Source organism: Diadema setosum, chromosome 7 (genome assembly GCF_964275005.1).
Source record: "Diadema setosum chromosome 7, eeDiaSeto1, whole genome shotgun sequence".
NCBI classification, from domain to species: Eukaryota; Metazoa; Echinodermata; class Echinoidea; order Diadematoida; family Diadematidae; genus Diadema; species Diadema setosum.
Window position 1 is genome coordinate 13,554,036 of NC_092691.1, and position 13,613 is coordinate 13,567,648.

The 13,613-nt window shown below is 38.1% G+C and overlaps 1 protein-coding gene across 1 annotated transcript in view; it reads right to left on the minus strand.

The window, feature by feature from the left end:
* Window positions 1-10,023: 10,023 nt before the first annotated feature.
* Window positions 10,024-13,613, minus strand: part of LOC140230877 (ATP synthase subunit alpha, mitochondrial-like) — a 32,263-nt gene continuing 28,673 nt past the window's right edge. Inside the window, exons 10-11 of the mRNA XM_072311023.1 lie at window positions 13,291-13,435; window positions 10,024-10,879 (exon numbers count right to left, since the gene is read on the minus strand). Coding sequence (XP_072167124.1) covers window positions 10,647-10,879; window positions 13,291-13,435 — 378 coding nt within the window. The 3' untranslated portion in view covers window positions 10,024-10,646. The remainder of the gene's footprint in view (window positions 10,880-13,290; window positions 13,436-13,613) is intronic.

Genomic DNA, 13,613 nt, shown 5'->3' on the forward strand with positions numbered 1-13,613 from the left:
TTGAGCTAATATGCTATCATTCATTGTCCGGTATCTATCATACTTCATTCGATTTGTATTGTGCACAAACTTTTTTTTACTTTGCCAGTTTCTACTCAAAAACCATATGATGGATTTTCACCAAACTTGGCAGGAACATCTATATTGTGATAGGATCTCAATGTTCAAATGGGACCTTTGAGGCCCCCCAGGGGAATGCAAGCCTCCAAATTGATGAATCTTGACAAAGACCTTGATCTCTAGAACCAGAAGTGATAGTGCTTAGCTTGTGCTCCGAGTAAGTGCATTGGTAACTGTTATTCAATTTTGTTCATGGTGGATCCAGGGATGCCCCCCCCCCCCCTTTAACCTGTTCAGGACAGACTGATTTCGCTGTAACACGCATTTCCCATATAGACACCTGCCCAAGTATTCTTGGGACTCGTCTCCAGTGGCTTAATAAATCTTACGTTTTTGTGCTCCTTATGTATTCCTTTTTTCCTTGTATTTGTGTATCTTCATGACACAGTGTTATGATTTACTTTCTCATTAATTAACAACAAAAATTTGTCAGCAACTGACACCAACTGACACCAACGCAATATGTTGCATCTCTTAAAATGTATTGTCAGAGTGTGTGAAAGCAACAATATATCAAAGCAAAAACTTGTGCAGTATGTCTTTGCCAAGTATTGTGAAAACTTATCATGTGTAGTTTTGTTATATCATGTGAATGAGATATGAGCTGTTAGGATAGATGGACAAAAATTGACATAACACCTCTGGCACCATTTAAAACATACATAAACATCACACCTGCAGTCAGTTCATTTCCTACCTGAATATTATCAATGGCTCCTCTCCTTGCATGTGCATGTAATTTATGTCTCAATGTCAAGCTGCCAGTGGAAACTCATTGTTCAGATGATTCAAAGAAGAGTACAAAGAAATCAAAAAGGTGCATGTAATTTAAAGTGATGTGATATTATAGAATTGTGGGAAACTATAAGCATCCAGAAGTCTCCCACAAGATACACTACATTGTGTATTAAGCAACCATCCATTGCATGATTTGTTGGAAGATAATTGGTTGAATAATACAGATGATACATGTATATTGAGTAAATTTTATTTCAACATGGTGTTGCCCATGCATTGCTTTGTTCATGTTGATTACTGTGGGAATTTTCTAAAATTTATCTTCTATGTCCACATATCAATCATCGTCATGCACATAGCAGATTGTCGTTAAAGCGCTTCCCTGCACATGGCAGATTGTTGTTAATGCGCTTCCCTGCGCATGGCAGAATGTTGTTAACCCTATGCGCACTCCCACACCCTAATCACAATCGGCCATGTGCAGGGAAGTGCTGTAACAACAATTTGCCATGCACAGAAATGTGTTAGCAACAATGTGCCATGCACGGAGATATATTTGTCTGATTGATTGAAAAATACTGGTGTTATTTCTGTCATAAGAATCAAATATCGCACCTGGGAGATGGAACAGATTGCATTTTTATTATGGGAGGATATTGTGGCCTGCTGTATACATGTACATGTATTTCTGAAATATTATGCTGTATACACTAATACAAATACTGACTTGTAAGACAAACTGAGGGCAATACTTCAGCTAGGAAATGTGATGATGTAAGTTGGTGAATAGAGTGGAAATAAGATGCCAATTACCTGCATCATAGGTCGGCAATGTATGTGGTTTAATATGTGGCAATAAATTTGAAAAAATATTTTCATCATGCAGAGATAGTTTAATGTCAAGTTTTGTTTGGTGGTGAAAATCAATGTCTTTCAACAAAATGTGTACGAAGGGCAACGTTCTTTTTGACAGATCTAGTGATTATATGAAATACTGAGGCATTCAAGTCAAGTATGTGCAACTGTTTCATTACTCTAGTCCCCCCCCCCCCCCATATTTACCTATTGTTCAAGGGTCATTGCTTTTCTTCAAAATCACTTCTTAAGATTATCATCTCATTTGCCTATTTCACTGTACAATAAAAGCTGTTATTTTTGCAAGGGTCTAATTTTTTTTTTTGCAAATTTTACAAATCACTTGTGTCACAAATTTAATGACACACCAATACAGAGTGTATAAAAAAAAAAGAAAAAAGAAGGTAATCCAACTTTGAAGGGCTACCATTTCTTAATTGTCAGCTTTGGAGAGAGCAATGTTAGTTGTGAGGAAAGAAGAACTCTTCCTCTTTCCATTGATACCTAATTATGTATTTAAAAATGTCATGCATGACTGAGCACATGAACTTTAAAGATGACAATTACAAATTGCACTTTTTTCCAAGTTTGTATGTCACATTAGGAACAATTAATTGATGTCTCACTGAATGGATGGGATCTGTCAAATATCAAAGTGGTCAAATAAACAGGCCAGCCTACACGACTGCAGGTTTGTGTTTTTAGGGTTTATTCTAACCTTTTATAGTCGATAACCTTCAACATGGCACCGTTGTTGATAACTTGGTCACTCCCCGCAAAGGCTAACCAATTATTCATTTTCTCTCTTCATATTCAAGACATGGTTTGTTGCTGCAAGCTATGTGTTGAAAATGAACAGAGAAAAATGGACTGTGTGGGTTGGCCTTAGTGGGAGTGACCACGTTATCAGACAGGTGGCCATGTTAAAGGTTATGGACCATACATGATATGTTAGAAGAAACCCTAAACACAAACCTGCATTTGTACAGACTGGTCACTTTCATTGACAGATCTCATCCATTCAGTGAGACATTCATTGTTCCTTCATGTGACACTCAAACTTGGAAAAAGTGCAATTTGACATTGTTGTCTTTAAAGTTCAAGTGCTCACTCATGCATGGCATTTGTCACCATAATTAGATATCAATGGAAAGAGGAAGAGTTCTTCTTTCCTTACAACCAACAATGTGCTCTCCATACCTGACAAGTACGAAATGGTAGTCCTCCAAATTTGGATTACCTTTTTTTTTTTTTTTTTTTTTTATACACACTGTATATCGCCACCTAATCCTAATTGCATCAAGTTTGCAAGGTGAACGGACAGGCATAAATGCACTTAGTGTCAAATTGAGAAAACAGTACTTTGCAAAAAATGTTGATGTGTCCTCGTTTGCAAAAATACCTTATGTGAAATTACCAGCTTTTACAGTAACGGTATTTGACATCAATGTATAATGTTGCACCTTATTTTAGGCTTATGGTACAATGATAATGTTGATACTCTTGTCTGAGGGCATCATCATGTCTTTACATCATTTCTACATGACTATGTATATTTTCCAATGTAGAAGAGAATTCATTCAGCTTTCAGGTGATGTTGCATCATTTCTCATAGAATTCCATTTCATGGAATGTGAGCAAAAATGTGAGACTATTGCAATCCAAATTTGAGTGTCATACAAATAATACATATTACATTATAATGGGAAATATCAGCCTGCTTGGAACCTGCCGACACTGGAAACGTAGCAAAACATTGAAATGTAAATAGTGTAAATATAACTTGAGCTGTCCGTGGCATTTACATGAAATATGTAAAAGTTGTTCATGAATCTCGATGAAAGAATAAGATTCCACATCAAAGTTGTATATTCATCCTCGTCAGTTGATGAAACGAGGAAGTGGCAGGAGAAAAGTGTGGGTTAAGCTTTTTTTGTTTGTTTGTTTGTTTGTCAGCTGATGAAACCTGGAAGTGGCACTAGAAATGTAAACTGCCCCCCCCCCCCCTTTTAAGAACGCGGCATCAGCCCTGATCCTTCTCCGAGTAAGGCTCTGACAACTCCAAAGACGACTACAATGCACTAATACTGTAGGCTATCATTCACAGAAGTTACTTAGTGGAGACAGTCAAAACGACTGGCAGCAGTTAAATAAATTTGGATTTCATGATTGCACATCTACATCAAGGCAGTCTCATCTTTCATTCTCACATCTTACACTGCAGTTTATGCTGCCTTCTGGAGTGATTCTTGAAGCTTTACAGAATAGGAATGAAAACATCTGAATCACATCCCCTTCCAAATATTTAACAACATAAACCTTTCTATATCCTAAAACGGAATCATTTGAAGAAAAAACTAGAATTATCACTGAAGGTGATTAATACCCCCGCCCCTAGTGTTGCTTTATAGTATGTGATGTCATGAGGACAATGAAGTTAATACCAAGTTTGTGCACTTGTTGAATGGGAACAGAATAATTTTAGTTTACTGTACAATTACCACAGTTGCTTGAGCGCTATGGTAACAGTTGGTTCCACAAGATGTGGGTAAAAAGTGTGGTCACCATGGCAAACGCATTGATACAAACACAAGGGACATTTTAATTATAACTACACTTAAAGACCATCATACACACCAAATTTGACCTTCATAGCTTAAATTGAATGGTTTATTTTGATACAAAAATGAGTGGTTACCATATGGCAACACATTTTCCTTATACTAACACATTGGTGTCTTGCAAAACTATATACACTTCTAGATCATGATACATATTGGTACTAAATTTGACTTTAATTGCTTGAATGATGGAAAAGTTATTCGATCTGCAAGGTTTTGGTAAAATTGTGGTTACCATGGCAACGGTTCGTGTGACAAACACAAAAATTATGTGTTCCACATCTATACCTCAGGGCCATAATGCCTACCAAATTTGGTTTCAATTGCTTGAAAACTGTGGAAGAAGTTCACTCTACAGGATTTTAAAAAAAAAATGTGGTTACCATGGCAACACATTTTTCTTATATTATCACATTGGTGTCTTGCATAACTACACCTCCCGATCATCATACATACTAAATTTGACCTTAATTGCTTGAATGATGTGGAAGTTATTCAATCCACAATGTTTTGGTAAAATTATGGTTACCATGGCAATGCTTTGTCTGACAAACACCAAAATTATGTGTTCCACATCTATGCCTCAAGGCCATAATGCCTACCAAATTTGATTTCAATTGCTTCAAAACTGTGGAAGTTGTTCACTCCACAAGATTTTGAAGAAAACATGGTTTCCATGGCAACGCTTTGTCAAGTACAAACACAAAGAGTGTCTTGCATAACTACACCTATATATCATCATAGATACCAATTTTGAAATTGATTGATCAAATACTATGGAAGTTATTCAATCCACAAGGTTTTGGTAAAATTATGGTTACCATGGCAACGCATTGTCCGACAAACACAAAAAACATGTCTTGCACATCTATACCTCAATATCATCATTTACCCCAAGTTTCATTTGAATTGCTTCAAAACTGTAGGAGTTCGCGACGCAAGATTTTGCAACAGACCGCCCGCCCGACCAACATCACAGTGATTCCTATATACCCCCTTCACACTTAGTGTGGCAGGGGTATAAAAACAAACACAAAACTAGACTCGGAATTTGTCATCACTGACAAATTAGGTGATCCGGTCTATTGGGAAATCAATGATTTGAGTCCTGATCCCAATAGGCATGACCATACAGGTTTCATCTGTGTTGAGAGGACATTGGCCATGTGATGTTAGGAGTCTCATTTAGAAAAGGGAGTCAGACCTGCCATCTTTGGTACCGAATTCCGTATGCACTAACGAAGATACAGAATGAAGTATATTTGACCTTTAACCCCATTTTGCACACCAAAGATGGCATCTGAGCAAAAAGTAGTTATTTTGTGAAATGATTCTTGTAAAATGGTCCTTGCGTGTGCAAAATATGGGAAAGATAGGACAAGTATTCACCAAGATACAGGATGAAACATTTATGACCTTTGACCCTAATTTACATACCCAAGATGGTGTCCGATCAAGTAGTTGTTATTTTATGAAATAATGTACGTGACATGAACTAAACATGTGCAAAATATGGGGGTGATAGAGGCTGTTTTTCTTGAGTTATTGATAAGAAAGTTGCAGAAAGAAAGAAATATCTCAATACATCGAAGATAAGCTTTAATTTCAACCAAGTCTTTTAGCATGATCCAGACATCGTATGAAAAAACAAAAAGCATATTTCTGATGGCGCAAAGTCTCAGCTACAACATATTAAAATCTGGGAGAAATTCACCGAAGGGTAAGTGAACTAGTGCTCGATAAAGACAATCGTGTCAACTTTCACATCTAGAAAAATTCCCTCCCATAGAGATAACTAGAGATAACACGTCATAACGAAGATACAGAAAAAACTACATATGACCTTTGACCCCACTTTGCACAGACAAGATGGCATCTGAGCAAAAAGTGTTTATTTTGTGAAATGATCCTTGTAACATGGTCTTTACGTGTGCAAAATATGGGAAAGATAGGACATGTATTTACTAAGATACAGGATGAAATATTTATGACCTTTGACCCTAATTTACATACCCAAGATGGTGTCCGATCAAGTAGTTGTTATTTTATGAAATAATGTACGTAACATGAACTAAACATGTGCAAAATATGGGGGTGATAGGGGCTGTCTTTCTTGAGTTATTGCAAAGAAAGTTGCAGAAAGGAAGAAATATCTCAGTACATCGAAGACAAGCTTTAATTTCAACCAAATTTTTTGACGAGATGCCGACGTCGTATGAAAAAATGAAGGGCACACTAGCGATAGCCCAAAGTCTCAGCTACAACATACTAAAATTTGGGAGAAATTCACCGAAGCATAAGTGAGATAGTGCTCGAGAAAGATAGTCATGTCAATTTTCATTTCCAGAAAAACTGCACTCCCATAGAGATAACACGTAAAATGGTCAAATTTGACAAGATTACTTTCAATCCATTTTTACGAGGTGATGCCGTCATCCAATCAAAATGCTGTTACTATATTAATGAAAAAGCATTTAATAAGCTACAACATACTGAAATTTGTGTGAAGATTGACAAAGGATAAGTGAGAGGATCCAGGACAACTCGCCCTCGAGACAAGTCACCCCGGAGACAGCTCGCCCTCGATTTTCGAGGGCGAGTTGTCTTGGGTCCGAGGGCGAGTTGTCTCAAGTGGCGAAGGAATATACCCCGAATGTTTGATATAGGTTTTACAGACAAAATAAAAGCTGCTTAAAAATAATTTTGCATTTATCTGCCTAAGTTGAATATCAGAATGCACAAAGTTTTGATTTGTCTGATTAAAATCATTCCTAAAATGAAAATTATGGCATTTTGTTATCGCATTTTCCCAGCCCTGAGATCGCAAGAATTGCCGAATCGTCCATGCCCACTCTGAGCTGATTCTCATCGGCAAATTGTGGTAATTTTTTTTCGATTTTGAATGCACCTCTTAGACTTCATTTATGATTCAGGTTTGTATTATTGATTAATGATGCTAGATAGTAGGTTTAATTCGATTAATATTTCACTGTCTTCGTTTATTCAGCAAAAGAAGAAGAAGATACGATCTCGCCCTCGCCTCTTTTTCTCCCGCTGGCGCGACGCTCGGCTCTGGCAATGGCATAAAGGGAGCACAATAATGCAGCCCACAACGCACGCCGCGCGAGCGAGAGAAAAAGAGGCGAGGGCGAGATCGTATCTTCTTCTTCTTTTGCTGAATTAGAAACGAAGACAGTGAAATATTAATCGAATTTATTCTACTATCTAGCATCATTAATAATACAAACCTGAATCATAAATGAAGTCTAAGAGGTGCATTCAAAATCGAAAAAAAAAAAAAAATTACCACAATTTGCCGATGAGAATCAGGGGGCAAGCTCAGAGTGGGCATGGACGATGATCGGCAATTCTTGCGATCTCAGGGCAGGGAAAATGCGATAACAAAATGCCATAATTTTCATTTTAAAAATGATTTTAATCGGAGAAAATCAAAACTGTGTGCATTCTGATATTCAACTTAGGCAGATAAATGCAAAATTATTTTGAAGCAGCTTTTATTTTGTCTGAGATTAAATCAATCATTCGGGGTATATTCCTTCGCCACTTAAGACAACTCACCCTCGGACCCAAGACAACTCGCCCCTCGAAAAACGAGGGCGAGCTGTCTTCGGTGCGACTTGTCTCGAGGGCGAGTTGTCTGGCGCCCAAGTGAGATACGCTCAAGTGAACTTGAAATTTGATGACGTCATTTTGAAATTTACTTTTTTACTCTATTAAGAAATTTGATATCTTTTAATCATTTTTTCAGTATCGCCAACCCATGAAATGATATGTACAACTCAGCTTTCAAAATATGTAAAGAAAATGGGGGGTCACCGTCCATCCTGACGAGTAAAATCGGATTTAAAATTGGCGTTTTTTTTTGGCATTGTTGCACTGTATATCGCTATTGACGCGCGCGCGGAATTTCAACTTTGACGGGCCTGTATGACGTCATATTGAGTCGGATTGACTTGAAACTTGGTAGAAACATTCCTTGACATTTCAGACATCCGATCCGTGTGAAAAAACGGGAAATTTCTAATGCATATGAGCTGTGCGTGCGTATATGTGTGCGTGCGTACGCGTCCGTCCAATTTTTTCAATTTTTCAAAAAATGCTCCAAATGGTCTGAAACGTGTGCAAAAAAAATTTGAGCTCGATTTGAGCATACAAATATTTCAACGAGCGCGTACGCACACTTTTAAATAATAAATGTGAATTTTGATAATATGAGTAGAATGCGCTTGACTTGAAATATATGTGATGTAAATTTCATTGAAAAATTCCTTTCCATTAATGAGATATGCATGAAAATGTGTTTTCATATAATGACGTCATAGTGACGTCACGGTTGACTGATCACTGTGATTTTATAAAATTTGTCGACTTTGGGACACGATACATATATGGTATAATTTTGAAATTGATAGGAGGAACACTTTCTGAGCTAATCGAAACAAAACTTTTGAGGAGAAATAAAGAAGAAGAAAAAGAAGAAGAACAAAGAATCCGTACAGATACAGAAGGTGATCCGAGAGGATACTCGGATCACCTAAAAAAACCCAGCTCAAAGCAAACCTGTACAGCACGACTATGCTGGGGAAATTTTGCGTTTGAGGCAAAGCAAGTTGTTTGTGTGTTGTATTTTCTACATTGCACTCTAGTTGGCATTGCTCGTTGTGTGTGTGTGTGTGTGTGTGTGTGTGTGCATGTACATATGTATACATGCACAGAGTGTGCTAGGCTATGTACAGTCCTATTAACAAATCCTATGCGTATCATCATGACGTGGCAGGTGTGAAGTACCCTCTGAATGTTTCGCTAGACTTCCACTAGGTACTAGGGTACCCTCCATACATGCATGTATATGAACGTAAAATGTCACACAGCGTCAGGCATATCATGTTTGAATCTTCCACACACAACACACGCTTGCCAGAACAATCACATCTCATACAATTCAGAGATCATGACACAATTGTCTTCAAAATGACTGCACACTATACACACTGTACATGTACATGTATTATCGATAAATTTGAACATTCATCAAAAAGCGTATTCATCGAACATTTCATTGGCAAACCCTCCCCCCCCCCCCCAAAAAAAAAAAAAAATTTTACACATGAAAGTAATTCTAATAGACACATTGCAATGTTCTATTGATTGAAACATAATTTGTAGCCCCACACATACAAATTAGTCTCTTTAAATGTTATGCATTTTTTTAATGTTCTTTGTTTTGTTTTGTTTTGCTGTTGTTTTTTGCCAATTGGCATTACAAGATATCTGCTATAACAAGGACTATTTGGTCCAGAACTCCTTATACTGAGTTTCCCTGTGACGGGGTTCAGCTGTACATTCAGCGCAGGTCCTCCACACAAGCATCCATCAACAGTATGGAAACGTCACACTGTAGTCACGACATGCATACACACTACACACCATCAGGGCGACACACATTTCTATTTGAAAGGTTTATTCTGATCAGTTGAAGGGGAGAACTTTTATTTTAATTTCTTTGTTACTTTGTTTCTCTGCAATGTCAACCAATCAAAATGAGACTGAATATATCTGCTTGAACCTTCTGATGGCTGATTACATCCACTTATCACACATTTCAGGGTACGTTTTTCATACTCCTTCAAGTCATTCACCACATAAAGAAACAAATCACACATCTTCATCTTAGTCATAAAGCTCTTTATTAGGTTTGAACCAAGCACATCTCAAGGTTCAAATATTCTTCAATCTAGGATTTCACAGTGACTGACATTTCAATTGCTAGATAAAACAAACATGTACTACTTGAAATCATGTGTTTCTTGTTTTGCTTTTGTTTCTTTGTGGGTATGGGAAGTTGGACAACACAAATATGCCCGGTAAATAGATTGTGTCTGGTAAATAGATTATGCCAACTCATGGAAAATGTTGGGACAAAGAAAACACAGAGTATTTGAGTTTTTAATGTCACTTTCGGCTGACCTGGTTTCTGTGCAAAAAAAGGGATATCACATATCACAACAGATTCTCAAGAAACACAAGCCTATGATTCCTTACCATTTCAAGTCACTTATTCAGTGAAAACCAGAGGAGACACTGTACAGTTAACAGATTGTGTGTTCATGGTTTTCAATGAAACGTTTCTCCTGGAATCATTTTTTTTTTTCCATGTCATAAATACCATTTCTTTTCATCAATGCATCACAAGCTATGAAGCATGAACAGGAATATCCCCCTGAGAAAGTAACTAGCTTACCATCTGACAGGGGGATGCATATAATTTGAATTTTGCTTAAGGAAGGTGCATTATGCCTCAAATGTGTCCAGGAATTTGGTCACGATCTCCTTGAGCTTCTCCTCTGTCTGTGGGCTGAGCTGGCCCTCATTGCGGATGGTGTCCAGCAGGCCCTGGTGGCTGGAGCGGATGTGAGCAAGGAATTTCTCCTCGAAGGCTGTGACCTTCGATGGGTCAATCTTGTCAAGGTGCCCACGGACACCCGCGAAGATGACAGCAACCTGGTCCTCAACAGCCATGGGAGCTACAATGAAAAAGGTGTAGTTTTAGAACTGCTGCTGCTCCAGTTGCATGCAATATCAAGGTAACAACAAGGAAAAGTAGAAATTACGCGGTGCGTAATATATGTCCCCGCCGGAAGTAGCATTTTGTAACAAAATGTGCAATATAGGTAAAAAATGAAGGTCAAAGGTCAAAGAAGTCAAAGGTCAAAATTCTGTGTAGAAGTGTTGAAGCCCTCACCTAGTGCCATCACATAAAGCAAATGGAAATCGAAATTGGGTTAGAAATGGCGAAGGAGTAGCATTTTGTAGCCAATGTACAATATAGGTCAAAAATCAAGGTCAAAGGTCAAAATTCTGTGTAGAAGTTTTGAAGCCCTCACCTAGTGCTATCACATAAAGCAAACGGAATTGAAATCGGGTTAGAAATGGCGAAGGAGTAGCATTTTGTAGCAAAATGCACAATATAGGTCAAAAATCAAGGTCAAAGGTCAAAGAAGTCAAAGGTCAAAATTCTGTGTAGAAGTTTTGAAGCCCTCACCTAGTGCCATCACATAAGCAAATGGAATCGAAATTGGGTTAGAAATGGCGGCGGAGTAGCATTTTGTAGCCAATGTACAATATAGGTCAAAATCAAGGTCAAAGGTCAAAGAAGTCAAAGGTCAAAATTCTGTGTAGAAGTGTTGAAGCCCTCACCTAGTGCCATCACATAAAGCAAACGGAATCGAAATCGGGTTAGAAATGGCGAAGGAGTAGCATTTTGTAGCAAAATGTACAATATAGGTCAAAAATCAAGGTCAAAGGTCAAAGAAGTCAAAGGTCAAAATTCTGTGTAGAAGTTTTGAAGCCCTCACCTAGTGCCATCACATAAAGCAAACGGAATCGAAATCGGGTTAGAAATGGCGAAGGAGTAGCATTTTGTAGCAAAATGTACCATATAGGTCAAAGGTCAAGGTCAAAGGTCACAACTGAAATTCTGTTTAGAAGTTTTAAAGCTCCCATGTAGTGCTATCATATAAAGCAAACAGAATCAAAATTGGCTCATAAATGACAGAGAAGTAGCAAATTGAACATTTTGATCACACATGGACGCACACACGGACGGACGCACGGACGGACGGACGCACGGCCACACACACGTACGGAGCCCGTTTCATAGTCCCCTGCTGGAACTCGTTCGGCGGGGACAAAAATGCTATCAATACTGATCTTACATTTTAAAATGCTGTAAAGGTCGTCTACCCTCGCTCCCCTGAACCCCACCCAAGCTCTTAAAAAAAATAGATACATCGCTACGGCGACTGATATGCCTCCGCCATAATGCATGGTTCTCCTAATAGGTCTATAGTACAATGTCTTGACAATGTGTGATGACAGTTTCACACAATTGGCAAAATATTAAAATGACAGGTTTGCCACAAATGTGCTGAATGCTCACTTTCCTAGAACTAGGTTCAATTGGATGAATTATTAAAATGTCAGAGTGCAGGTATTTGGGGAACTGATGATTTTTACTTGACTATTGACCCTTTTATAAGTTTATGCCTTGAGTAATTTTCAAGGTATTGAGAAAAAGTATAATTTCAGTATCAAATGGGAAAATAGCATTATCTAAACCTGGCCTTTGACCTTTGACCACACAGTTCCAAAGAGAATCACTGTTAGGTTGAACATGCATAAATATGTAAGTTTCATGATGATACCTTGAGTTACTTTTGAGATATGGAGGAAAAAAGTGCAATTCAGCACTTTCACTTGATCTTTGACCTTTGACCTTTTGGCAAGAAACTTCCCACAGAATATATATTGGGTAATACATACATCAAGTTAAAACAAAAACAAAAACCTTAAGGCATTGCATAAATATAAGGAAAGTAGTGATATTTTGAAGAGTTGACCTTGACCTTTGACCCCCTGACCTTTGAACCATGACCCCCAACTTCCCTAGATAATCACTGCCCATTGAAACAAGCATATATACTAAGTTCCATGAAGATACCTTGAACCATTTGTGAGATATGGAGAAAAACATGAATTTTCAACCTTTTTTTCACAAAAATAACCTGTGACCTTTGACCCCGTGACCCTAAAATCCAAACAAAGTATTATCTCCCCAGGATATACCCTCATACCAAGTTTGATGTAAAACCACCACACGGTTCTTGAGATATCGACAAAAAAAAAAAACGGGACGGATGACCCGAAAATATAATGCCTCCGGCCACTTCGTTGGCGGAGGCATAAAAAGAAAGACATAAATGGTCTGTACAGAAAAAGAATTACAATGTATAAGAAAACCCAGTTTGAACAAGCTCTATTACAAGGTACCACTTTTAACGAGGTGAATTGCCGATTTGTCATTGTCATTCAGCTGGTCCTAGTGACCTTGTTAACATGAGGTTTCCCTGTATTATGTTGGAAAGCATCTTCTTACTATACTGTCCTTGCTTGAGCAGCTCAGTGAGGCGGACACCTCTGTTAAGCAGGTTCTGTGTGGCAGCATCCAAGTCAGAGCCAAACTGGGCAAAGGCCGCGACCTCACGATACTGAGCCAAGTCCAGCTTCATGGAGCCAGCAACCTACAATGAAAGGCAAAGACTAATATAAATACCCACTTACAAACTAGAAATATCTGTTGTCACACAATTAAGTATATTCCCCAGGTCATTAAACTATAAAGGGTAGGAGTATACCGTGATGGACTCGCATATCAAAGAAGGGGGGGGGGGGGGCAGTCAAAAGGTGTGGCCAGCAGAG